The sequence below is a fragment of the Episyrphus balteatus genome, chromosome 1 (assembly GCF_945859705.1).
Source record: "Episyrphus balteatus chromosome 1, idEpiBalt1.1, whole genome shotgun sequence".
In the NCBI taxonomy this organism is placed as follows: Eukaryota; Metazoa; Arthropoda; class Insecta; order Diptera; family Syrphidae; genus Episyrphus; species Episyrphus balteatus.
This window is the reverse complement of record NC_079134.1, coordinates 57,983,267-58,011,136: the sequence shown is the minus strand read 5'-3', so window position 1 is coordinate 58,011,136 and position 27,870 is coordinate 57,983,267. Positions and strand designations below refer to the sequence as shown.

Below are 27,870 nucleotides of genomic sequence, written 5' to 3'. Positions count from 1 at the left end.
TCATCATATTTTCATGATTGTAGATAGTTAAAAAATTATAAAGCGCGTTATAGTTTATGCTCCATTCATTATAATTTAAATAAATAGGTAGAATTTGAAAATGTTTTGTATCATAAGTGATGTCAATAACTATATAATTCTCACAGATTTTATATTTAATAATATTATCCAAGCCTTTCCTTCTTCTAGAAAAGTTTCTAATAAAATAAAAATATCATATTTGTTAATTAATTCAAAAAATTCAGGCATTACAAGTTTGTTTTTTAAACCTGTAATGTTATAGCAAAAAATTTTTAATTTAAAATTATTAGAGAAAAAACTATTAGTTTGGCAGACGGCAACACTATCCTAACTATAGCAGGAACCAGCAGCTCCTTCATTATAGACGTTCTGACAACCAGGTGTCCCATGTGTCGCAAAGTTGCTAAATTGCTGTCTCGAGTTGACGTTTAAGTTGTTTATGTCGTTTATGTCAAAGAAACATGCTGCATCATCTCCAAAATTAGTTTTAATATATTCGAGTTCTCTATTTGTTTTTATCTTTAAGCCGCGGAAAGTATTGTATGCAAAAGTGTAATTGTCTATTTGCATTTTTGCTCCTTTTATGAAAATTTTGATGTTCGAGTTCTTCGCATTAAGCTTCGTCATATTTATCTATAACGTCATATAGATGTCTTCTTTTGTTGCGATACATCAATGATTGTTCTCGATGAACAAAAATTCCCGTGTTTTTAAGTTTGGGGGCTGCAACCATGATTTTGTTGACAGTGTCGGTGTTATCAAACTTCAGAACCATTGTAGTTTTTTTTGTTTCGCGGTTAGTGAATTCTTGTGAATTTTGTATATTCAAATCCGTATTTTCGTTGAGACCAAGAAGGCCTAGACAAGTTTGTGTTGCATATTTAAGCTTGTTTGCCGTCTTGTCTGAAGGAAAGTGCATGACAACAGTGTTTTCATTTGTTCTTTGTGCCACCATTTCGAGCTGTCTCTCCAGGGTCTCGCAATAGCTTTCAAGGACAGAAAGCCGTTCAGTTAAAAGAGTGTTTTGTACACGAAGAAGCTGTATGTCTTTTGAGACAGCTAAGACGTCTTCTTTCGTCGAAATGTTTTTAAGATGTTCGGCCAAACATTGGTTCACAATAGATTTTAGTTCTTCAGCATTTGTCATCTTTAAGTTGGTTACAGTTTTCTTGCTATGAGGTGTTTTTATCGGAGATATTTCCGTTGATTTTCTCTTTGGTTGCATATAGCGGGCCAGTTAAAAAAAAAAGTGCCGGTCTTCTGGGTTGGATTTAAAAAGACTTAAATTAATCCTACCTTTGTTTGTTTGTATATTTTTTTTTAACTTTTGGATGCACAATAAGTTGATAAATACACCAAAGTAATTTTGACTTTTATAGATACAATTTAATATATATTTATTGAGAAAAAACTAGAGCACTTATTAAACTATATGTGTTGCACTTCACTCTCTCTCTCTCTTTTTTCTTAATTTCGTTCATATACTTGTCGAGCTTTCTGGTTCCTGACGAAAGTCTTGAAGAAGTTCGTGCTTTCATTAAATCAAAATCATAGTAATGCAAGTACCAAGATGCTACTTGTTTTTTGTTCTTGCTCAGAAATAAGAATAAGTTGTGCTTGAAGAAGAAACGCTAATACTGGCACAAGCAACCTTGTGCCTTTTGTTTTACATCTCAATCTTGAGGTAGAGCAGAAGAACTGATTTCGCTCCACAAAGAATTGGATGCAATTTCATATGTACTTTGGTTTCTGAACCCCTATTCTTTAAACGTTTGTCGGGTTAAAAGGGCGCTGTCGGCGTATAAGACAAAGGAAGACAAGGACCAAATTTGAAAATTCCCTATAAATATGGGACTTCCTTTCACCCAAAATACATATATAAAAAAAAATCATAACGTAAAGTGAGCGAAAGCTGTTTTGTAATGTCATATTACGACTGCTCTAGGTTGCTGTTTAGTTTGTTGAAAAAAATCTTTTTCGCTATTCGCGAACTAAATTGAACTAAGTTCAATAGTTCACCAAAATGAACTAGTTCATTGAACTAGTTCGTTCGCGAACTACACAAGCCTACAAAGTTTGGTATAGTATCACCATTTTGATTTTTTATTTCGCCAAAAGTCCCCATACCTTACTTCGGCAGTTTCTTTTGTCGCAAATAGAAAATATATTATTATTAAGATTTAAGCTAATACTTTGTTCTTCCATTGTTTTTTACAAAACTATTACTTTTTTAAATGAACTCAGAAGATTACTATTTAAATATTGTTCTCGCAAGAAATCAGCTTTTGAACTAAAATATTTCATTCATAACTTTCCCTTTAACCCTTTCATGCTGATTTGTAATTTCCCCAATATACCTACCCGAAAAAATAGTAATTTTGTTTTAAAAACAATCATCCCAAATCGCATTATTGCATATTTTTTAGGGATAGGTTTCTACTACGCACCTACCTGCACAAATTAACTGGGCATTCCCCACAACCACATTTGTATTGTTACCTAACGATTAATTACTTTTTTATTTACTCAGTCATTGAAAATCCTTTTCTAAACCACAATTGTAAAATTAAAATAACCTGGTTTAATTGCAGTTGTACCGCAAACAACCAACCCTCAAAACCTAAATAAAAAAAATATGCAACAGGTACCTAGAGGACGTAGAAATTGGAAGTGGTTGTTTTCATTGTTCAAAGTGTTCATGATTTTTCGATAACGTTTGAACGTTTCAATCACTTTCAATCATTTCGAGTAAAGCCTAGTGTTTATGAACAGTCAATCTGTTTACGAGTAATTTTGTTCGTGGGTATTGTGGATCGAGTATACTCATGAGTTCAAACAATTTGTGTGGTTTTGTTTGTGAGTATTTTTGTTTATGAGTAAGATGATTTACGAGTATAGAGAGAAAACGATCGAGCACGAACGATCATTTTAAAAAATTGAAATTGTTCGAACAGGTTCGAACATACTTATTTGGATCTCCACCGTACACATAAAAAGGTAATATATTCCGAACTGACATTGGTCGCCAGATTGTCAAAACATGACACTTTGGCGACCAATGTCAGCTACCGAATTCTTAATTGTTTAAAATACCGACGAAAACGCACAAAAACCGATAAACCACGCACACCACTAATTTTTAAACAATTATTTACCATTTTCCGCGATGAAACACGAAGAAAATTTGTTATTTTTCAATTTATAATATTTTTAAATGACATTTTATAAATTAAAACAACAAAAACAAATTTCCTGTTTACTGCGATTGAAATATAAAAATTAAAGGCCGACCTGACAGATTGGTGCCCATTTTTGACAAACAAATTTTGACAACGTTCGGAATATATTACCTTATTATGTGTACTGTGATAGGTACCTACTAACTATCAAAATAGATTTTTAAAAATTGAAATTTGGCACGATCCTACTTAAATGTAGTAGTAATAGTAGTGCCAACTTATATTATGTTTTAGACATAACGTGTTTTTTTTTATTACGACCGCAACCGGGCTAAACTTCCCCTACAAGTCCCCCCCCCCCCTAGCTACGTGCCTGACTATGGACAACATGCTGCAAATTTGGCAAAAGACTTTCGTATCGTTTGTCTGCGAGTGAAAACTGCTTTTATGGAATGTATTGTTTGGTGATTCCTTGGATGTTCTGGCTTGTTGAAAATTCACTGCCTCCAAGGTACGAAAACGCATTTCTAAAAACTGAGAAAATTCTAAGAAGGTAGGTACCTAATTCTTTTGGTTTTTCCCTAGCTTGTTGTGTTTTACTTGGAAGTTTTTGAAGCAAAACGAAAATTATAAGAACATCCCACTCATCTACCGCTATATATTAAAATTTTTTAAGCTATGAAGAACTTCAGTCGATGTATCCAACAAATGCTTTATTAATTCGGCTTTTTCTTGAATACTTGGAGAATTATTAAACAAACATTTAAGCTGAGTGTTCACCAGAAATCGCGCATGATCGTTTCTTTCAGTGAGAATGGACCAGGCTTTGACATAATTGCCATTATCTATGCTAAGGTGAGATAAAAGTTTTTGAGCTTCACCTGTAACGCTTGATTTTAAATAATGGAGTTTTTGTATTTCAGATAGTGAAACATTTTTGTGTATCAAGGATACAAATAGGTCATGGAATGGTCTCCACGTGTCGTAGGTGCCTGAAAAGGCCGGAAAATGTTTGGTAGTTTAATTTCTACTTTGGATGAGGAAACATGGTTTAAAGTCGCTACTGGATCTTTTTGAAGCTCTCTTTAAACTGATCGGTGGCGTCTAACAAATCGCCATGGTAAACTAGATATGCTTCACTTATTTTTTCAAAAATGCCTTCAACCTCTTCGTAGAATCCACATCTTCTATGGACATGAAAACCTTTTGATGGTGTTGTTTCGCTTGGTTCATATCATCTTCTAACAACGCTAAACGTCCAGAAAGATAATTTTCTCTTCTTCGTGTTTTCCAGTTTTAGACAAATTAACCTGATCTTTTACCATTTTACTATAGATTCTCTATAGCACTATTTTGTCCATTGTATTTGTTTAATTGTTAAAATATAAATATGTATTTTAAACAATAAAAGTAAGGAAAAAACGAAATGACTTACTTTGTAAATCCTTTATATGCATCTTGATAGCAAAGTGTCTTATTTGGTTGGAACGCTTCCGAGTAATCCTTGCACACACACACAGCTCAGCACAATTTTCTCTGCAATTTCGGGAATGTTGATGCAGTATTATTTAAAGAATATTTTATATTGAATTCTTCGATAAATTGAAGGCTCGAATGACCAAAATGTTCGACTTCAGAACTTAAAACCGACGTATGTGAAAGACAAAGACTTATATGACAAAGACGATGAATAGTACTAGGATTGACTGTCCAGTTTTAAAACGGCAGTAAAATAAAAACTGTATGACCTTTTTGGACACGTTATAAAAATATATTAAGACAAAGATATAGGCAAAAAATTATACAAAGTAAAAATGATATTAAATTAGTACAAATGATGAATACAAAAAATGACAATTAAGATATGGGGGCATTAAAAAACATCTGTTTAATGTGAATTCATTCAGTGTGCTCCACTTGGTAACGTCATAGCCTCCAACACATAATTTTTTTCATGTGAGGCATAATTTTGATTGAATCTGTTGGCAACGCTATTTGCAACACCACAGATCGCCTCGTATTTGTATTCCTCTTCACAACCTACCTCAATAAAAAAAATATTAGAGAAAAAAATGCATTTATTGTTCAGGTTGTTTTTTTAAATACTTCCACAATCCATCTGCACACACACAATTCTATTTTTCCTCCAAAAATCCCGCCTTAAAAAAGAAACAGTTAAAGCGCGATTTTGCAATGCAAAAACACAACAAGAATACAAAAAAAAATCAGAGATACAGAAAAATAACGATTCCAATTCCAAGTTCCAACTCAAGACCGTTATGCCCATGATTTTTTTCTTTTCTATCCATACAAAAAGATCTTCTGGCAGGGGCGGATCCAGGATTTTTTTCTGGGGGGGGGGGGGGGGCACAAGGGATGGATTGGCAAAAAAACAGCAATAACAGTTAGAAATAAAGTGAAGTATCATACGACTGACTAACAAGCAGAAAATTTTAACGACACACAGTGGTCTAAAACCTGGCCAAAAATATTTAGGCACATTTCCCACATCAAATAGGTACCAAATGACCAAAAAGTTATTCGGAAGGAAAAATTTTCATTTTCTTGTTACAGTAAAAACCACTTAAGTGCTTACCCACTTACCCCTGGATTAGCCGGGAGAAAAAAAAATATAAAAAATCTGAAAATGCACTTACAATCCTGTGCTATATTAAAGTTAGTAATCTATTCTTTATTTTATTTTTTGACTTAAGTTGTTTCATCAAATAGTTTTTGAGAAATTAAGTTTTAAAGATGAAATTTTGAAAAAAAAAATGTTTATGTTTTTTAATTGATTTTGTTTAAAATTTTGCAATATTATGGACATAATTATAATATTAGTTAATGATCTAGTAGTTTTTACTCAAATACTAAAGACTTCAATCTAATAAATATTAAAGTTCCTAAGAATAACAAAAAAACTGAATCATACTTTTTTGCTGGGGAACCCAGTTTTGTTTTTTTTTTTTTATTTGCATTAACCTTTTGTAACCCAAGGTTGTAAATTTAAAAATTAATAAGTCAATCGAATGGCCTTAATCCTTAATAAAACACGTATTTTTTAAAAATTCAATAAAGTCATTATTTACTTAGTTATTTTGATATTTAGGGAGTAAAAAAAAGTTTAAATAATTTATTTTTATATAAGTGAGTTTTTTTCAAGGGGTCTTTATTTTCGGGGTGCAAACTTGGGCAAACTTCTAAAATGCAAGTTTGTTCTACATATCCAGCAGTTCTATAATACATAGTTTATGCAATGTTGTGGCGTGTCCGCTATTTTGAAAACACTAATGTTAAAAAAAACAACGAGAAAAGTGCAAATTTTTTGACCCCTCCGTATGAAAAAATAGAGTTGCATATACAATTATTTTTTTTTTTTTAGAATATCATTCAATGTCATTCGATGTCCATATCAAAATTTTTCACCAAAATCACTTTGAAAATTCACTTTTTCTTAAATCGAAAAAAAATTCGTGTGTACCCAACAAATAGCCGTTTATTTATTTGTGAGGTCTAGCTTTTCATGGGAAAGGGATGCAACAAACAATAAAATTCGCATTTTCAGCCAGAAATAGACAAGAGTTTCACTCAAGTTTCCTTTAAATATGAACTTTAAGTTCTGGGGGGGGCACGTGCCCCCCCCCCCCCCCCCTCTGGATCCGCCTATGTCTTCTGGCTCTGTCTGAGCGAGACTGCGAGAGCCGTGAAAACACATGACACTGGGTGCTTTCCTTAGAGGATATAATATATGGAGTGCTTGTGCTGTTAGTTCCGTGAAGCTTTTATAGAGGGCTCTAGTTTCTTTAATTTTTTCGATGAGTGCATGCCTCCTTTTTATTTTCATTTGATGGCTGTCATCAACAAGCTTGTTTATTTACAGCTGCGGAACCGGACTCGCACTGAAAAACGAAGGCAACGACCCCTATCCATGCATATGGCGTTACAATGTATTAGGTATAGGAACAAGCACTCCATATATGTATATATCCTCTAAGGTGCTTTCACGTACGCACAGATACCCTATCCAAGATACCTAAGTATCTGCCACGTTTGTGAACACGAATCAGCTGTTCTTCAAATCTCCCATAAGATACACGAGAATCCAGAAATTTTAAGGATACCTTTGGATTTGTTTGCTTGTTTACGATCAGCTGAGATTTTATATGGGATTACAACAACACAAAGGTATCCGGAGGCCCTTGGATCGGTACGTGAACGCACCCACTTACTCTCAAAGACCACGTAAAAGAGAATCAGAGAATAAAGAATCAAAATTCCAAAGAGAAAAAAAGCATTTTAAAATTTCTCAAATTTTTCATTGAAAAGAGCTTTTTTAAAAGCTCTTCAAAGTGGTGATTTTTAGTTTCATATGTCACCTGCGTTCTTTTTCTAACAAAAGTCAGCTATAGTTGCTTTGCCAAAAAATATTGTTGATGTGTCATTGTTAGAAATTGTTGGGTTTTTTACAAATCATTTAGGAACGATTTATTGTTAGAAATTGTTAAACTGTCAAACCATTAAAAAATTTTTTTCGAGAATACTTTGTTTATTTATTACCTATATGAAGGAATCGTTGAAAATGTTCATACTCAAAAAAAAATTAATAAGTTCAACATAAGAACAAAAAAAATATACTTTTATTTGCATAAATGTAACAAAAAATCATGTTTTTTCAATCAAAATAAATTCTCTCGCATCATAAAATTAAAATAAATCTCTTTTTATTTTCATTTTTTCCGCTTATTTTGAAAGAAAAAAAATCTTAGTGTTCGTTTTGAAAAACAAAACATCCACTTTGACACATCAACAAACTCATATCATGGAGGTGAGTTGGAAATAGTTACGATTTGTAACACATTGACTAACTTACCGGACAGATCAGCCGCCATTTGGTCTGATCTGATGCTGTTTTGAAAATGTCCGGTTTGCCGGATGGATTTCAAAAAAATTTGATTTTTTGGTGGTCGGACGGACATGGTAGTCAATTAATCGACATGTCTGTCTGGCAGACAGTGATAATCCCATAAACAAAAAATACCAAGACTGGAAACTTTCGTACGTCTTTCCCCCCCCAAACCCTTTTGTGTACAGCGTTGTCTGTGAATAAATTTGAAAGCCACCACGTTGGTAAATGACGTTAACACGCACACATTTATAAATTCACGACATTCACCACACATCGGACACGAACACAACGATAGGTTCACGCATTCACCACACCTCGCAGCTTGTAGGCAAACGTCAGTTGACCGCCGAGTTTCCAGTCTTGGTATTTTTTGTTTATGGATAATCCATTCTCTCTAATTTGAGAGCAGAATTGACACTTGGCATCACGACACCTGGTGGATAGCGACGAAAATCCGAAAGTTATATAGATTATTTTCCGATTTGCCGCTCAATGTAATTTCCATAAGAAAAAAAATAAAAAAGACCTCGAAAAACATTTATTTTACGAATTAATTTTATATGTACGAGTATCAATGTTATTATTGTAAAATGATAATAATATGTGTTTATATCTAAATCAAAATATATCAAAAAGTATAATATTACCTGTGTAATTTGTATTTAAAAAGTGCAAGCGAATCGCCTGAAAACAGAAAAAAAAATACTATAAAAAATATACCTAGAAATTATTAAATTATTCTTTTATTTGTTTTGCTTTTTCACAAATAATAGTAGGTAAGCATTTTTTTTTATATTTTCAACAATTTTGAAAGAAAATCAAACCAAAATATATGCTATATTTTTTGTAGTATTTGTTGTTGTTTTCCTGCGATCTGCTTCCCTTTTTGGAGACAAATTAAATAGAAATTATTATTCTTTTTGATATATTTTAAACCTGATTTAGATATAAACACATATTATTATCTACAAGTGGTAGATGGCGTGGAAACTGGAAAGCTATTTCCCAATAGGGTAAAGACACAGTACACATAAAAAGGTAATATATTCCGAACTGACATTGGTCGCCAGATTGTCAAAACATGACACTTTGGCGACCAATGTCAGCTACCGAATTCTTAATTGTTTAAAATACCGACGAAAAACGCACAAAAACCAATAAACCACGCACACCACTAATTTTTAAACAATTATTTACCATTTTCCGCGATGAAACACGAAGAAAATTTGTTATTTTTCAATTCATAATATTTTTAAATGAAATTTTATAAATTAAAACAAAAACAAATTTCCTGTTTACTGCGATTGAAATATAAAAATTAAAGGCCGACTTGATAGATTGGTGCCCATTTTTGACAAACAAATTTTGACAACGTTCGGAATATACCCTTCAAGCAAGAAAACGGAGTCCAGAAAAGATAGCCCGACCTCCGACCGAGAAAAGCGGGGTTGCACTCACACACTTGCAACTTTTTGTGTATGAACACAAAGTGTAAGAGAACCGTGGTGAAAACTGAGAAAAGGAAAAAAAAGTAGACAGACATAGCCAACAAGAGCAAAAGCGTCATTTTGTTATTTTTTGTTGAAGTGTTTAGTCGCGTCGTGTCTCGTGTCGTTGTTAATAAAATATAAGTGTAGTTATAAACAATTATATCAAACTATTAACAATATGGAAACAAAAAAATGTATGTTGTATATATCGCTCAAAGTGTTTGGATTAAAATGATGTGTTTCTGTTTGTGTTGTAGATGTAATCTCTAATGATGAAGAAAAAGGCAGAAGGTGAAACATGCGATTGGGCATCTAAAGAAACACCAACAACAGCAGCAACAACAAATAAAATAAAATGAAAAAATGTATTCTATTTTATATTGTATATATTGTGAAAATTTCGTTTGCCAAAATTAAATAAAAAAAAACAGTTTCAGTGAAAAAAAAAAATCTAGTTCTTTTTTTGGTCGCAAATGCGAAACGTCATCCCTTTTTTATTCCTCTTTCTGGTAGGTTTTCGCTGCTCCGACTCAGGTCCGCCTTCGGCTCCATTTTCTCGGAATGGAGATTTTCACCACACCAATACATATGCAATCGACTTCGCGGTGATTATAATTTCCATACTAATTTGAGCCGCCTTCGGACCAGTTTCTGATCCGAAGTCGGACTCAGCTCCGCCTCAGGCGGAGCGGATTCGGACCAAGGTCGGACCTGTTTGCTTGAAGGGTATTACCTTATTATGTGTACTGTGGGGTAAAGATACATTAAAAATAACCCTTCAAGCAAGAAAACGGAGTTCAGAAAAGACACTCCGACCTCCGACCGAGAAAAACGGGGTTGCACTCACACACTTGCAACTTTGTGTTCACCCCTTCAAGCAAACGAGTCCGACCTCGGTCCGAATCCGCTCCGCCTCAGGCTGAGCTGAGTCACCGCGGAGCCGATTTTATATGTATTGGTTTTTTCACATTACCCAGCAAACGCAGAACTACAGAAAAAACCGGTGAAAAGTATTTCTTTTACGTACATGTAAAAGAAATACTTCTTTTCCACTGAAAAAATATAGGAGCTCGGGAAAAAACTCAGTTATATACTTTCTGTATATAAGAATACGTGAAGCAGCTATCTCTTTCTTGCATGCAAGATGAAATAAATTTCCCCTCCATTAATAGTACAGACAAATGTACTTCAAAAGTGCATCAGCGAAGCACTTCTGGAAGTGGTTCTGATGTACATTTTCCAGTACTTTTTTACCTACAGAAAAAGCACTGAAACTTGCACTTTAAAAGTGCACTTTCATGGGTTTATATCCGTATTGCTAAAATCCATATTTTAATTTCATCTGAAAAAAAAAAATCTTCAAAACAAACAAACAATTCTTTTAAACAACTATTATTTGATACTTTATTGGAAAAACACAAAATAATTTGTTTTTTTGAAAATAAAATACATAAATAAAAGATCCTTGGGCACGCGACTGTGGCCTGGCCAGTTGAGAAAAATGAAAAAGAAAAAAATACTCTGCAGTCTGCACTTTGGTGGTAGTTTTTGTATCTTGTTTTGATTTTTTTTTTCTAAATGCTCAAGGCTGAAGCTGCTGTAAACTCAGTCAATGATGTCTGGAATTGATCGCCACTAAAAGACAGAAAAATCAACAACTTTATAATTTATCAAATTTATAATCAGCATACCTTTATTTTCCAAATCAATTGGTGGTTGTTTTTGTATCATTTTTGTATTACTTTTTTTTCTAAATGCACAAGGCTGAGGCTGTGCATTTTGATGGTGGAAATAAATTTTTGTGGCGTGCCGAAGAATTTGTGTGGTAGATATTGTTTAGAGAAAATAGTTTTCACAAATAACACTCAACACTGAGAAGATTATATATTTTTTAAATTAAATTGTTTTTATTTTTATTCTTCAAATGGAGCAGCGAAAAATTTTTTTGATGTTGCTGTGGCTGTGGCTATCAAGGTTTTACTGGTTTCACTAGAAAATAGGTGTGTTTTTTATTACAACCGGTCTTAACTAGACAAAAAAAACGCAGTCTGGGCTAAGCAATTTACATGTTAAATACAACAACACCTTAGCCCCTTGGGCTTAGTTGTTTAGCCCGGAGATTTCTCTGGGCTTAACTTTTTGAAGAGTTTTAAATCTGTGCTACCAAACTAATTTTTTCATAAATTGTTTAGAATTTGTTTAAAAACGTGAAAACTCACGTTTGGAAGGGCAAAATGTATTAAAATAGTTTTGCCAGCATACATTTTTGTATCACTTTGTAAAACATACAAGGAAATGACGAAAGCGAAAAATATGACAACTCTAAATTTTTGTTGTGTCTGCTGTTTTCGGAACATTCAATATACAGTGCTGCCGAGATTTCAGGTTAAGCCCCGAGGCGTTTTTTTGTCCAGTTAAGACCGGTGGTAATAAAAAACACACCTAATGTATGTAATGTATTATCTATGAAATAGGCCCCTGATGTATTATTTCTGTTTCATAGAAATGTTGTATGAAGAACTGTCACACATCAGTATATGAACGGAGAATCGACTGGAACAGAGATACCCAAAGGAGATGGGAAACTTTCGTACGTTTTACCCCCCCAAAACCCATTTGTTTATTTCGTGTTGTTGTAATCTCTTTTGTATTCGTGAATAAATGTGAAAAACACACATAGTGTAGCCACGGTATTTTTACGCACACCTAAGCAAAAATCTCGATTTTTCACGTATACTTAGCCAAAAATGTATATTTTTTCACGCATACTTATCCAAAAATGTCTAAAGCAGCTTGTAGGTAAACCCGTATGACGTCAGAAGTTTCTCATCTCTTTTGGGTATCTCTGGACTGGAAGTATTCCAATGTTGTATGATACTGAACACGTTCAGGAAATATTAGGGACCAGATAATTTAGGCAACTTCATTTTCTGAACGGAAATAAAGGTGAATTGACTAAATTTGTTTGGATGTTTCATTATTGTCAAATATCGAAATTTACTTAAGATTTTTACAGATGGCATGGGTCAGACACCAAATTTCACTATTCTTTAGTAAATAAATAATATTAATTATATAGGTACAACTACGTGATCTATCGAAACATGAGCAACTCAAACGAAGAATACTTCTTAGCTACAGAAAAATTATCAAAACAAAAAATCAAATTGCCAAAGTACTCATTAAAAACAACTCTATTGATTGCTGATAATATTTTTTATTTAAATGAAAACAATTTACTGATGTATAAAAATGAAGATGGAGAAAAACGCCTGCTGAAAATGTTTGGCCAACTCGATTTCGAAGCCGTCAAAAGAACTATGCTGTCAAACAAACGTCATAATAGGTGTGTTTTTTATTACCATCGGTCTTAACTGGACAAAAAAAACGCATCGGGGCTTAACCTGAAATCTTGGCAGCACTGTATATTGAATGTTCCGAAAACAGCAGACAGAACAAAAATTTAGAGTTGTCATATTTTTCGCTTTCGTCATTTTCTTGTATTTTTCATATATGTTTTACAAAGAGATACAAAAATGTATGCTAGCAAAACTATTTTAATACATTTTGTCCTTCCAAACGTGAGTTTTCACGTTTTTAAACAAATTCTAAACAATTTATGAAAAAATTAGTTTGGTAGCACAGATTTAAAACTCTTCAAAAAGTTAAGCCCAGAGAAATCTCAGGGCTAAACAACTAAGCCCAAGGGGCTAAGGTGTTGTTGTATTTAACATGTAAATTGCTTAGCCCAGACTGCGTTTTTTTTGTCAAGTTAAGACCGGTTGTAATAAAAAACACACCTAATGAATGGTCTAACCCAGCTGACGATGGTTCATCAGTGATGCCACTTCATCAAAATCGACCAAATACTAGTACTTTTATACAAAATTGAAAATGTCAAGCCGTCAGCTCAATACTTATTTGTAATTTTAAAATGTTGTCTTATAATGTGTCAGGGCTTAATAATAAACTTTTTTTTGTAGATTTTTTTAACTATATAAATGATTTTGATATATTTTTCTTATATGAAACACATGTTACAACTGAAAATCTTATTAAATTTACAAAGTACTTTAAGGGTTACAAACTATATTCTATACCAGCAATAAAAACATACTCTAATACTACGTTTCCACCTACCCTAAATCCGAGATTTAGCTAAATAGATTTAGCATAAATATCGAGTTTTATTCTAATTCTCGGATTGGAAGTAGGTGAAAATCTTAAATTTAGAGTAGCTGAACCCAAATCTGTGATTTAGCGAAGCAGATTTTAAATAAATCTCGAGATTTATTCTAAATCTACTTAGCTAAATCTCGGATTTAGCGTAGGTGGAAACATAGTATAAGGGACGTGCAAGCGGCGGAAACCTGTACGGGATAAAAACTTCTCTACTAAAATCTTTTAAGTATGAAGAAATCGAAAACATTACTGTTATAAAATATATACAAAAAACCGATATGTTCATTCTACCAATTTATATGAATTGTAATAAGTGGACTGAAGAATATGAAAATCTAAATCGAATATTGCTTCGCTTAGCAAACGTGTTGACATTATTTTTTTTTTTTAATTCAAGTGGTGAATAAATGGATTAGTGAATTGTTATTGTTGTGTTTTATATTTTGATTACAAATGATTTTGATATTCATTATTATTTTGATTAATATGTGTTATTGATTGAATATGTGAATTTATATTATTTTGATTCGAATTAAATGTAATTTTGTGAATTTAATTAAATTAAAATATATTTAAATTATTGTTTTAATTATAAAATGATGTTTGTATTCAATATTATTTTGTTTAATATGAATTGTTGTTTTAGTTTTTAATTAAGTATAATTTTAATGAATTAAATTAAATGATATATTTGTGAATTTGATTTTAATAAATTTAAGTACATTTAAATTGTTGTTTTATTTTAAAGATGATGCTGCTGACATTTTGTTTGTTTACGATCATTTTGACAATAGGCGTGTGGATCTTGTTTTTTCTCAATATGGAGCATATTACAAACTATAATGGGATGAATTTTGTAATTTCTCAGTTTCAATTGAAATAAATTATTTTATTTGTTTTAATTATTTTAATGCTTGTGTTGTTGCAGAACATTATTTTGTTATTATTTTTAACGTTTTATGTATGTGTTTTGTGACAACATTTAATTTTAATTCGAAGAAAATTTATTGTTGTTTTTAGTACTCTACAGTACATTTGTACTCAAATAAATACAATTTTCAATTAAATTTGGTTTTTTATTTTATTTGAGCAAATATTTTAAATATTTTGTGTTTTACTTCGAAATAATTTAGGATTTTATTTTGAAATTTATGAAGTGATGATTAAGATTCTGATTTGATTTTGAATTAATTCAATATTTTAATTTAAGATTGAATTATTTTGCATCGATGGTGTTTGAATTTTGATGACTTGTTTTGCAGGCTGGCATTTACTTAATTTTTAAATTATTGTGGTTTCTGCGGTGGATTTGTTCGATGGTAGGAGACATATTTTTGCAATCGGTCGCTTCATTGATCCGTTTTTTGTTTTGACGGTGACAACGCGCACTAGGCCATCCGTTCCGGAATGAGTTTTCTCAATTCGGGCTAGATTCCAGTACGTGGGTGGTAGTCGCTCATCTTTTAGAAGAACTAAATCGCCAATCTTTGGCAGTTCTTTTATTTTGGTCCATTTCGGACGTTGCTGGAGTCGGGACAGGTATTCTGAATTCCATTTTTGCCAAAATAATTCGGACATTAATTGAACGCGTCTCCAACGGTCCAAATGTGAGATGTTAGTGTTGGTTTCGCCTTGAGGCACGGCATGTAGCGATTCACCGACTAGAAAGTGCGCAGGTGTGAGCGCATTCAAATCGTCTATGCTGTCGGATAGTGGGCATAGGGGTCTCGAATTCAAACACGCTTCTATTTGCGCTAGAAGCGTAGCGAGCTCCTCAAAGGTTAGCCTCTCCATTCCTACAACGCGTTTCAAGTGGTACTTGACGGATTTCACACCCGCTTCCCATAATCCACCAAAGTGGGGAGAAGCCGGGGGAATAAAGTGCTAATTTGTACCTTAGTTAGCTAGGGTTGTCGCGATTTCTTAAAAGTCGTGTTTTGCTTCATTTAACATCTTCGCTAGTTCGTTGTTAGCTCCAACGAAATTCGTTCCACAGTCACTGTAGACATGCTGGCAGCTTCCTCTTCTTGCAGTGAATCTACGGAATGCGGCCAAAAATGCTTGGGTTGTCAAATCGGATACAACTTCCAAATGAATGGCCTTTGTTGCCAAACAAATAAATACCGCGAAATATCCTTTTAGGATTTTCGCACCACGTGCCTTCCATGATTTAATGTCAATGGGACCTGCATAGTCGACCCCGGTATGGCTGAAAGGCTTAGCCATACGCACTCTAGCAGCTGGTAAATTACCCATTAATTGCTGCATTTCAGATGCCTTTTGCCGGAAACAAGAAGTACACCTGAACAATTGATACTTGACGCTTCTTCTAATTTGCCCAATCCAATATCGTTGTCTGATATAGCTTATCATTTGTTGGATACCGCCATGAAGCGTATTTTTATGAGCTTCTCTGACAACCAAAGTCGTGAAGTGGTGGTTGTTTCGTAGTAGTATGGGGTGTTGAGCATCGTAAGATAAAAGGGAGTTCTCTAAACGACCTTCAACTCTCAAGATCCCATCTATATCAATAAATGCGTTTAATGAACTCAGACTTTAAGGCATTTTAGAATTTGCCTTGAAGTAGCTTAACTCTGTCTCAAACATTTCACTTTGGGCAGCTTTGACCATGAGAAGACGAGCTAATTCTAACTCCCATGGATAAAATGAACCGGTGATGATTCCATACAGTTTAGGACGACACTTAATGATGAAGCGGACACACGTAGCGATGACTCTGGTTGCTTTTAGGAGATTTGAAGAATTGAAAATAGCTTGAAGGATATTGTCGCTTTCCAAAACATGTACAGTTAGTACCTTGACCGTGCGTTTTTCTTCTTCAGTGTCGGTTTCAACGGGCTGATCTGGAGAATCGAAATCCCATTTGCGATGCAGAAATTCTGGACCTTTCCACCAAGTTTGCAGCGACTGAAGTTCTGATGGAAGTACACTCCTGGACGCCAGATCGGCTGGGTTATGAAGCGTACCAACATGTCCCCAGCAATCGATCCCTACTAAACGCTGGATTTCGGACACTCGATTGGACACGAATGTGGTCTATTTAGCAGGAGTTGCTCGTATCCACGCTAGAGCTATTGTGAAGTCCGTCCAAGAGTACATTTTGACATTTGGAATCGCCAAAACTTCCTTAATGTACTGCAATAGTTGCGCCAAAACCACGGCACCACAAAGTTCAAGCCGTGGCAAAGTAATTGTTCTCTTGCTTGGTGCCACTCTTGTTTTTGACAAAATGAGATTGACGTGGATGTTGCCATTGCTATCAAGGACGCGTACGTAAACTGCTGCCCCGTATGCCTTCATTGAAGCGTCACAAAATCCGTGCAGCTCGATCGCCATGTTGGTCGGACTTATATGAGTCCATCTGGGAATTCGAAGTCGCTCGATAAGAGGAAAATCTCGATAAAAAGCTTCCCATTCTTTCATTAAAGCCGTTGGAATTGGGTCATCCCAATTACAACCACGGTTCCATAGTCTTTGCATTATAATTTTTGCAGTGACGACACATGGTGAAATCCAACCAAGTGGATCAAACAGCTTGGCTATGGTCGATAATATTGACCTTTTTGTGGTTGCTTCTGTCGAAGGTTGGAGATTTTGATACGAAAAACAATCATCGATGGGAAACCACTTGATTCCGAGAGCTTTGACGTGGTTGGACAGGTTAAACGGAAGCTCAAAATCGAGTTCCCGGTCTTGAACTTGAATGTCTTCGACAAGTTCTTTAACATTGCTGGTCCATTTTCTTAAATTGAATCCCGCTGACGCTAAAAGTTGGCTGGCTTCATCACGTTCCTTTCGTGCCTCTTCGATCGAATCGGCACCACTGATCAGGTCATCGACATACATGTCTTCACGTACCACCTTCGCCCCTTCCGGAAAATTGTCGCTCTCATCATCAGCTACTTTTTTCAGGATCTTGATGGCAAGATATGGAGCACTCGCTGTTCCAAAAGTTACGGTGTTCATTTTGAAAATTCGTACTGGCGATGTTCTCTGCTCTCTCCACATAATCAGCTGATAGTATCGGTCCGGGAAACTTACCAAAATTTACCGATACATCTTCTCTATGTCGGCCGTAAATGTGACTCGGTGAGTCCGCCATCTAAGAACTAGATCTATGATGCTAGTCTGCAATTTTGGACCCACCAGAAGACGGTCGTTGAGGGATTTCCCATCCGAAGCTTTTGAAGCTGCGTCAAACACTACTCTCAGCTTTGTAGTGGAGCTAGCTTCCTTAAATACCGCATGATGTGGCAAGAAATAGTGATAAGGTGTTGCTAAAACCGGGTCATTTGGATCTATTTCTTCCATATGGTTCAGGTCTTCGTACTCCTTAATACACTTTGTGTAATCCGCACAAAGTCTTGGATCGGCATCGAGTTTCTTTTCGAGATGTTGTAATCGTCGAAGAGCGCCTTGTCGGCTGGAACCCATCGCTGGAAGACTTTCACCTTTGAACGGCAGCTTCACTTCATAACGCCCGTCAGGTAAACGCCTAGTGTGTTGTGAAAAATGCTCATCGCAAGCAATGTTGTCAAGGGTTTCATGTGTCTGGAACGGCATTTCTTCCATCTCACAAAACTTCTCCATCTGTGTGCATAATTCGGCAATTTGAAGAAAGCTGCGCACTTGCCGGGGAATTTCCGCTGGAACTTTCCCTAACACGATCCACCCTAATTGCGTATTTTGCGCGATCGGACCGATACCATCTAGAGGCCGTTTTATTTCGGGTAAAAATATTTGGGCACAAACATCGCTTCCCAGTAGTAAGTCAATGGGAGCAGGCTCGTAGAGATGGGGATCTACTAACGAGAGACCATCGAGATGGTTCCATTGGCCAGGTATCACGCGTTGGGTCGGGAGATGGCCAGTCAGCGACTTGAAGACTAATGCCTGAATGGCAATCTCGAACGTCGAGTGGCGGGATGCAAGACTTACTTCGACGGAGTTATGCGTTTTGCCACTGCTGACCTACCCTAACCCAGATACCTCGACCATGGTACGCCGCTTTTCTAGCTTCAGCAGTTGTGCAGCAGCTTCTGTGATGAAAGATCTTTCTGACCCAGTATCGATCAGAGCACGTAAAAGGCGTAGCCGGCCATCTGCACTTCGGGCCTTAACAACTGCTGTCGCTAGAAGCACCTGATGTGTTGTAAAACGATCACCATGCGACGTGTGGTAGTTAAAACTTTGTTGTTGTTGTTGACCCATTGGCTGGAACTCAGGCGCATTCGGATTTACGGACGAGTATAACGCGTTCGAACTGGGTATATTAGCCTTAGCTGAAGTAGCTGCAGGCTGTGGTTGTTGTTGTGGTGTGTGTGTGCTGGAACTCGGCTGATTAGTATGCAGCAATGTGTTGTGTCGTTGTTGACAGAAATGGCAGGAGCTGGAACTGGGACATTCGTGGAGAGAGTGTCTATAAGAAAGGCAATTTTCGCAGAGCTTTAACCTACGAACGACATCTCTTCGTCGCACATTGTCCATATTCAGGAACTGCTGACATCTCTTCAACGAGTGCTTCTCCTGGTTGCATAGCTTACATACCAACTGCTCTACAGTGTTCGTCTTCGGTACTGGCTTGGAAGGCTGCTTGGCTGATTGTTTCACAAGGAAACTCTTCGATTTCGCAGGCTGGAAACGCGGCTTGCTGTTGACGGGTTGCTCGTTCTTGTTTCTGCCTGCTGCACCAAGTTCCTGTTGGCCCACAACCTCAAGAGTCCGGAAACGTGTCTCCAAAAACTCGGTAAGTTCTTTAAATTTTGGCAACTCTTTTCGATTCCCTAACTTCTCTTCCCACAGTTTTTGAGTTGTGCTGGGGAGCTTCTGGACAATGAACCAAATCAAGACTGTGTCCCAGGTAGACACCGGAACGTCCATATTCTCAAGAGCGAGGTAGCATTCTCTTGTGGTGTACAAAAGTTCTTGCAGACCAGAAGCAGTTTCTCGAGTTTGAGAAGGTTGACCAAACAAATTTTGCATTTGAATATGCACCAAAATGCGCTTGTGGTCATAACGCTCCTCTAAAAGCTCCCACGCCTTCTGGTAATTAGCTGCTTCCACCGATATGTTCTGCAGAAACCAATTGGCATCTCCAATTAAGCAGGACTGCAAAAAATGCAGTTTATCGATGTCATCTAAAGCCTTGTTATTATGAACGAGAGCTTGGAATCGATCATGGAAACCACGCCACGTAACATACGACCCGTCAAATTTAGGTAGATCGATGCGTGGAAGTCGGATCCCCGATGACGTTTGCCCTTATGATGGTAGAGTACCCCCACTTGAAGACGCCCCACTGACTGGTGTTGATTTTGCCATTGCGTCCACCAACTCTGCCCTATACTCGAGGTAAATGTCAAATATCTGGTCATAAACAACCACTAACTCCTCCTTTTTCAGATTCTCCTCTAGCATACCGGCACCGATAATGGCTTCGTGGTACTTTTTAGATGTCACCATATCGTCTTCTAACTTCGCTAGACGACCTGAAGCATATGCCGGAACCCTTCGTTCTTTCGGTGCTTTTTTTAAAGTTGGTGAGATCTTTAATTACCTTACTTAAAATACCCTTTTGTAATTCACCGTATTTGAAGTTTTTATTATCAGCCATTTTATTAAATTTTTATGTTTATTTACAGAAAATCCAGAAGATAAATCAATTAAAAGTAAAATGTGCAAGACTTACTGATTTGTCTGCTGCAGCTGCCGTCTTGTTAAAGTTGAAAAAAGATGTTGTTGGGGCTCCGCTGACGCTTTCGATTGCAACGCGCACGGATTTTTTTTTTTTTTTGATTTTTATCTTTAAGATATATTTAAGTTAATTGTAATTAGTTTTTTAAGAAACGTTTGATTTTTATTCACTTATTTAATCGATTATTGTAAATGCAATTTAAATTAATTCGCGAATGTCAATTTGTTCTTGAAAACTTATTAATTTTTCTTTTGCACACACAGCACACACTAAAATGTTTTAAAATGTTTTTAGATTGTTTATAAATGTTTTTTAATTGTTCGTAAAAAGGCTCGAAGGACCAATGAAAACGTCTACTTTTAATTATAAAATAGCAAAACTTTTAGATTTAAATTTCCAACTTCTATATTAATAAAAACACAACCTTTATATTTGAAGTAATAATTTGTAGTGATTTATTAGGTCATAAGACCAATTGTACATTCGATTTGTATAGCAATTTCATTAATTGTATAACATTTTAATTTGTGGAATGTATTTAAATATCATTGCCATGTACGTTAATAATTTAATTTTGATTTAGTACTTTAGTACTTTTTGTGTACTTTTACGTACTTTCGTACAGCGTTCTTATAATGGGCGACCTGAATGCAAGAATCAGTAACTCACAAATAACAACAATACATAGAACCCAAAACACTTCAATACACTTAAATAGTAGAATTTCAAAAGACACAATTTGCAACCAAAATGGTGTCAACCTACTTCACTTGTTACAGATGTATGATTGTCTAGTGCTCAATGGCTGTACAGATGGAGATAAAGATGGTAATTTCACCTTCATAGGCGGACAGGGAAAATCTGTTATTGACTACTGTGCGCTAAATAATGACTGGCACGGACACATAACGAGATTTGAAGTTCAATCTAAAAACTTTTCTGATCATAATATGATCAGGCATATTATGCCTATCGTGGTTGAGTGGGCAGACAACATGACGTCAACTGTAAAGAACCTACAGCTCATCCCACGACTTAAATGGAAAAAAAAAGAAATAAATTTGTATCGAAACAATCTCGACAACAATCTTTCACTCCTTAACGATTCATCAGATTCAACAGAATTACTTTCAAACAAACTTATTTCTTGCATTAGAAACTCCGCAAATAAGCCCACAAGTTGTAGAATCAAAAGTTATAAACAGGAATGGTTTGGCAAAGAATGTATGAAAGCTCGAAAAAAGTCGTTTACTCTCTTGAATGCAGTTCGAAACTCTGATTGTCAAAATTTGAAACAGTGGTACATAGAAGAAAATACACGCTATAAAAATCTCTGTCTTAAAAAGAAGACTGAAATTTCGTAATCTTTTTTACGAATTAGCTCTTACTTGAGCTGAAAAAGTTAATACTTTAAAAAATAAAAAATATACTTTTTGCGAAAATAAAACGGAAATAATTAAAAATGCGTGCGGTTAGTGCGGTTTAAACGTGTGGAATGATTTTATTTCCTTTTCTTTTTCTTCTTCTTCTTCTTTATTTAAATTTTAAATAAAATATGGCCGGATGGGCGGGATATTTGAATTTTAGACCAGTTATTTTTAGTTCACAATAGTGAAATTTTTAACAGATATAATTTTTTAATTCAAGGTTTAATTTATTGGTTTTTACAATTCAAAGGTAATTCATTTTTAAAAGATATTCAAATTCAATTTATTAAAATAAGTTCGTTTGTCGAAACACCGGCCACGTTGAAAGGCTGTAGTCTTCAAGAGTCTTCATCGGGAAGGGGGGCCAGTTTTACGATTGGGCGTCTAAGCACGCCGTTGGACGTTTTGACGTCGGCGACCCTGACCTTGCCGTCCTGCCCTTCGACGACCCCTATAACTCGTCCTGTTTTCCACCGCTGAGGTGGTGAGTTGTCCTCGTGGATAAGGACGAGTTTGCCCACGACGAGATTGGGCTGCTCCAGTACCCACTTGGATCGCACTTGTAGGCCAAGCAGATACTCCCTGGACCACTTCTGCCAGAACTGCTGCTTGAGCCAGCATAGAAGCTGCCATCTTTTCAAGCAGCCCGTTTGCCGTTCCGGCACTGGTTCTGGGGGCAGCGATCGTAAGCTGCTGCCTATTAGCAGATGCGCTGGTGTGAGGGCTTCTCCGTCGTTGGGGTCGGCGCTTAGCGGCCCGATTGGCCTTGAATTGAGGATTGCCTCTACCTCGATCACCACGGTGAGCAGCTCTTCGGTTGTGAGGAGTGCGTTGGCCACGGTACGCTGTAACAGCGTTTTCGCCGCTTTGACCGCCGCCTCCCATAGACCTCCGAAATGCGGTGCCCTGGGCGGTATCAAGGCGAAGCTGAAGCCTTCCTCTGCTGCGTACCGTTGAACAGCTTCTGCGCCTTCTTCCATCTGCTCTCGAATTTCCCTCAGGATCGTCTGAGCTCCGACGAAGTTCGTCCCGTTGTCGCAATACATCGTCTTCGGAATCCCTCGGCGACAGATAAACCTTTTGAGGGCGAGAATAAAACATTCAGACGACAAATTAGAAGCTAATTCAATATGTACAGCTTTGGAGGCGAAACAAACAAAAACGCAAATATAAGTTTTATTCGGCGGCCGGCCACGAATTTTAAGAGTGGTATTTACCGGGCCACAGAAATCTACTCCACATACTAAAAACGGTCGTTGCGCTCGCAATCGATCCGCAGGTAGATTACCCATGATTTGGGTAAGTAATTTCGGTTTGTACTTAAAACAATTGATACATTGTCGCACAACCTTTTGGCAAGCTTCTTTGGCATTTATTAGCCAAATCTTTTCTCGAAGCAATGCCACCATAGCTTGAGGTCCAGCATGGCAATTTTTTCGGTGCAAATACGTTAAGTACGTTTTTACAAATGGTGAATTTTTGGTTAACAAAAGTGGGAATTTTGCATCATATTCAATTGGGGCGTTCAAAAGACGACCACCTACACGAATCAGCGAAAATGAAAATTCGTTTTCTTGAAAGTCATGAATAAACGGATTTAGTTTTTGAATACTATTTTGAAGAGTTATTTTCCTACGAAGTTTTTCAATTTCTTCTGGAAATTCATAACTTTGGACGATTTCGACTATTCTTAGAAACGCCAAGTTTCTTTCTTTTGCCGTTGGCAATTCTTCAAATATTTTCTCTGTTTTATTTTTTGATATTTTAAAGAATCGCATTATATAAGCAAATGTAGTTATAAGGTCGGTATATGAGGATTCTTCTTCTATAAAATCTAGAAGTTTAGTTCGAGGTTTTTCTACTGCTATTAGAACCATATTTGTTTTACGTTTTTCTAAGGCTTCATCTTCTGAAGACAACTCAAAATGCGAATTGACCGGCCACGATGATTGTTCGTTCAATAAGAACTGTGGACCTTTGAACCATATTGACGCATTGATTTCTTCAACATTACAGCCTCTTGACAAAATGTCTGCTGGATTTTGTTTTGTTGGTACATGTCTCCATGATACTTTTTGTGTCCACTCTTGGATGTCGGACACTCGATTTGCTACAAAAGTTGTAAGCGTAGATGGATGTGTTTTTATCCAATGCAAAGTTATTTCGGAATCGGTCCAAAAAATAACTTGTTCAACGTCAAGACTCAACATTGCCTCTACTCTTGTCCATAACTTACCAAGAGTATGCGCTGCGCAAAGTTCTAATCGAGGGATCGATTTTGTTTTCAAAGGGGCCACCCTAGACTTTGCAGTTAATAGCGTCGACTTGATACCGGCCGTGCTTTGGCTTCGGATGTAAATACAACAACCGTAAGCTCTCGTCGAAGCATCGGCAAACCCATGAACTTGAATTTTTGCGTTCGAATGAGTTTCGACAAATCTTGGTAGTTTTATCTCGCCAAGTTGAGATAAATTAGCTTTAAAATTTTGCCAACTGGTATCAAGGCGCAATGGAATCGACTCATCCCAATCAATTTTTGCTATCCAAAGCTCTTGTAATAAGATTTTTGCTTTGGTTAATATGGGGCATAACAAACCAAGAGGATCGAAAAGACGAGCGGAAACTGATAGTATGTTTCTCTTAGTAGCTCGTAGATCATGGAAATTATTGTCTAAATTGAAGCTAAATGTATCTTCTTTAGGGTGCCAACAAATTCCCAGAGTTTTTGTGTAGTCTGAAACATTAAAATTTATTGATTTTTCAGAACTCTCAGTATTTAGATACTCTGGATGATTTGAGAACCATTTGGCTAATTGAAACCCTCCTTTTGTAAGGATTTCTTGAATCTCGAATTTCATTATTTTAAGTGTTTCGAGATTATCGGCACCAGTTAAGAGATCATCAACGTAAAAATCTCTTCGAATAACATCTGACCCCGTAGGGAAAGAAGACTCGTTAGCATCGCCCAACATCTTTAAACACCGTATCGCCAAAAATGGCGCCGGAGACGTACCATACGTTACAGTGTTTAATCGAAAGATTTGCAGTGGTTGTGACGGATGCTGCCTCCACACTATGAGCTGGTATTTCGTGTGCTCTTCAGCAACAAGAACTTGCCGGTACATTTTCGTAATATCAGCCGTAATGGCATATTTATGTGTACGAAAACGGAGCAACGTCGAAAATAGCTCCTCTTGAATAGTTGGCCCAACCATCAAGGTGTCATTCAGTGATAGTTGAGTAGATGTTCGACTTGAGGCGTCGAAAACAACTCTCAACTTTGTACTTGTGCTCTGCGGTCGCAAAACACACTGATGTGGAATGAAATAGTGCGGGCCCTTTGGGATTTCATTATTTGTTGGTGACATATGACCCAACGCAATGTATTCTTTCATGAAATCCATATACATGCCTCTCAAAATGCTATCTTTGGATAGCTTTCGCTCAAGTGCGAGAAATCTGCGTTTGGCAGTTTCGAATGATGCTCCAAGCGAGTTTGAGGATAATTTGAATGGAAGTTTTACCTCAAAACGACCTGTCGGCAAAAGTTTTGTATTTTCAACAAAGTGCTTTTCACATAATTGTTGTTCTGGAGTGAAATATTTTTTCGTTTCTCCAGGAATTTCTTCCAATAACCAAAGCTTTGGTATCTTTTCGTCTAAATCTGATAAATCTTCAGACTGACATACCAGATTGCAATGCTTGGTATTTTTATTTGTACCCTTGGGGTATTTCCCAGATATTATCCAACCAAGAAGTGTCTTTTGAATAGTTGGAAATTCGGGACCTTGTTTAATTTGACCAACAGACAACAATTCAAAAAATGTGTCTGCTCCAATAAGTAGGTCAATTTTTTGTGGCTTATTGAAATACGGATCAGCTAGTTGAATGTTGGAAGGAATATTCCAATCCAAAGTATTTATTGCTTGATCCGGCTGGTACGAGGATATTGAGTTCATTACCCAATAATCAGCAGAAAACGAATGATCATTAAGTCTTGATTTTACTTCTGCATGTACTTTTTTATTTACTGTAGTACTTGCCTTTCCAATGCCAAGCAGATTCAGAGGTTTTTCTTCTTTTCGAAGTTTTAATCTTTGGGCTAATTCTTCTGTGATGAAGTTTAATTGAGAGCCAGAATCAAGTAATGCTCGAGCTGGCATATATTCTCCAGAACTGCCTTTTATTTGCACGATTGCAGTGGCAAGAATAACTTTATCACTCGAAACAGAGGCATGCATAGCTTGAAAACTTGTTGATGCTTGTGTCGGTAAACTAGTAAAAGTTGATTCATACTGATGCAGCAATGTATGATGAGATCGATTGCAAACGCTGCACCGACTCATTTTGCATTTCGAAACTGTGTGTCCTTTTCGAAGGCAGTTAATGCAAATTGGAACACCTTTAGCATATTCGAATCTTTGCTGGACAGGCAATAAAGTAAAATTTTGACACGTCGTTATGTAATGGTCGTTTGATTTGCAATATATGCATTTCGATTTATTTTGTTGCGAGTTTACACAAGCAAATGAAGATCTTTGATTTTTAAAACGACTTGAATCTTGATTAGGTTTGGATTGCTTATCGGAAGACTTGAATTTTGAACTTGAAGCTTCTTCAGCAGAAAGATGCTGATATCTTTTATTAAGAGCTTCTTCACAATCTTTCCATAAAGGAAGAGTGTTGAAATCTAATTGTTCTTCCCATTTTGACTTTGTGATTGCATCCACCTTTGACATAACTAAGTGTATAATGATCGCGTTTGTTATATTCTTTTCATCTCCCAATGAAAGAAGCGAATCATAAATTGCAGAAACTGTATCGATCATGCTTCGCAATGAAGACGCGGATGGTTTGGAAATTTCTTTCAATTCGAAAAGTGTTGAAACATTGTCGAAAAAGATTAAACAATTATTATCGTAGACTTTCTTTAAACTCGCTAATGCTTTCGGATAGTTTTGTTCTGTAATTTGGAAAGCCTTAACTGTTCCTAAAGCTGCACCTGATAAACAGGAAATTAAATGATTGAACTTTTCAATATCCGGAAGCATTGGATCGTTGTCTACTAAACTTTCGAAAAGGCTAATGAAATTTTTATACTCGGAGTATTTTCCGCTGAATTTAGGCAAAGACATTTTTGGAAGTCGTGAATGGTGTGGGTTGCTAAAGGAATAGTCAACTGCACTCGACTTTCGTCTTTTATTGACATGTGAAATTAGTAGTGCTTTTGCACCAACACAAATGTCTTCCAATTCACCGCGGGAATCATCATTTCGATCAATGGATTCTATTTCCGACTGACAATTCATTAATTCGTCAATATATGAATTTAAAATATCTAATCGACATTCTAATTCGATTGGATTAAACGATAAAGTTTTTTCTTCTAGACCCGTTTTAATTCGAATTATATTGTTTTTAATTTGCAATCGCTGATGAATTAAATTCTCAAGATCTGCATTCTTTTTTGGTGATGCCTGCCGTTTTTTGCCCGTCATTGTTATTAATTTATTTGTTTAGTAACTTTCGAAAAATAATTTATTTGTTGGAATTAGTTTATCCAAACTATTCAATTTGCACTTAAGTTTCTGAATTTAAAAAATTGGAAAATCTTTAGAAAATTAGTTTATTTCTATATACGAAATTCCTCGAAAATAAAGTTAATTTCAAAAAACTATTTATGTGCAAATTGCCGAAAGTTATTTATTTCAAATCGAAATTGTTTGAAACGAGAAAAAAAAATAAAATATTTTTTATAAATATTTTGCTGAACACACTCTTCAAATAATGAATTTGGAAATTATTTTGTGTCACTGAACACGACCACTGTTGACAGCTGAGAGCTTAACGAAAGAGAGAGAGTACCAACTTAACGAACTGTCAAACGAGTGAAATGTCAAAACAAATTGTAAACATATTTCAGATTTCACTTAACACGGGTTTAATTATT

At 35.9% G+C, this 27,870-nt stretch overlaps 5 protein-coding genes and 1 long non-coding RNA gene across 7 annotated transcripts in view; 2 read left to right on the top strand and 4 right to left on the bottom strand.

Moving 5' to 3' along the window:
* Positions 1 to 5,434, bottom strand: part of LOC129917448 (transcription factor mef2A) — a 145,830-nt gene extending 140,396 nt beyond the window's left edge. Inside the window, exons 1-2 of the mRNA XM_055997698.1 lie at positions 5,307 to 5,434; positions 4,636 to 5,240 (exon numbers count right to left, since the gene is read on the bottom strand). The gene's annotated coding sequence lies outside the window, so the exon portion shown is untranslated. The remainder of the gene's footprint in view (positions 1 to 4,635; positions 5,241 to 5,306) is intronic.
* LOC129917639 (uncharacterized) lies at positions 291 to 4,661 on the top strand. 2 transcript variants are annotated; one of them, XR_008772836.1, is made up of 3 exons: positions 291 to 3,711; positions 3,786 to 4,055; positions 4,124 to 4,661. It is a non-coding gene; the product is annotated as an uncharacterized LOC129917639 (long non-coding RNA). The 2 variants fall into 2 exon arrangements; XR_008772837.1 differs by having other exon boundaries at positions 291 to 3,753; positions 3,877 to 4,055.
* Positions 5,435 to 16,835: 11,401 nt separating the features above from the next.
* On the bottom strand, positions 16,836 to 17,765 carry LOC129921330 (uncharacterized). The gene has a single exon (XM_056003134.1). The coding sequence runs from the start codon at positions 17,763 to 17,765 to the stop codon at positions 16,836 to 16,838; it is 930 nt and encodes a 309-aa protein (XP_055859109.1).
* An 81-nt stretch (positions 17,766 to 17,846) lies between these two features.
* LOC129921325 (uncharacterized) lies at positions 17,847 to 19,781 on the bottom strand. Its single transcript, XM_056003121.1, has 2 exons — positions 18,789 to 19,781; positions 17,847 to 18,692 (listed from the first exon to the last, which is right to left on the bottom strand). The coding sequence occupies exons 1-2, from the start codon at positions 19,779 to 19,781 to the stop codon at positions 17,847 to 17,849; spliced, it is 1,839 nt and encodes a 612-aa protein (XP_055859096.1).
* Positions 19,782 to 20,025: 244 nt separating this feature from the next.
* LOC129917572 (uncharacterized) lies at positions 20,026 to 20,511 on the top strand. Its single transcript, XM_055997702.1, has 3 exons — positions 20,026 to 20,150; positions 20,202 to 20,338; positions 20,441 to 20,511. Exons 1-3 carry the CDS (start codon positions 20,026 to 20,028, stop codon positions 20,488 to 20,490), a joined length of 312 nt encoding a protein of 103 aa, XP_055853677.1. The 3' UTR covers positions 20,491 to 20,511.
* A 1,793-nt stretch (positions 20,512 to 22,304) lies between these two features.
* On the bottom strand, positions 22,305 to 27,418 carry LOC129921317 (uncharacterized). Its single transcript, XM_056003110.1, has 2 exons — positions 23,078 to 27,418; positions 22,305 to 22,997 (listed from the first exon to the last, which is right to left on the bottom strand). The coding sequence occupies exons 1-2, from the start codon at positions 27,416 to 27,418 to the stop codon at positions 22,305 to 22,307; spliced, it is 5,034 nt and encodes a 1,677-aa protein (XP_055859085.1).
* Positions 27,419 to 27,870: the final 452 nt, after the last annotated feature.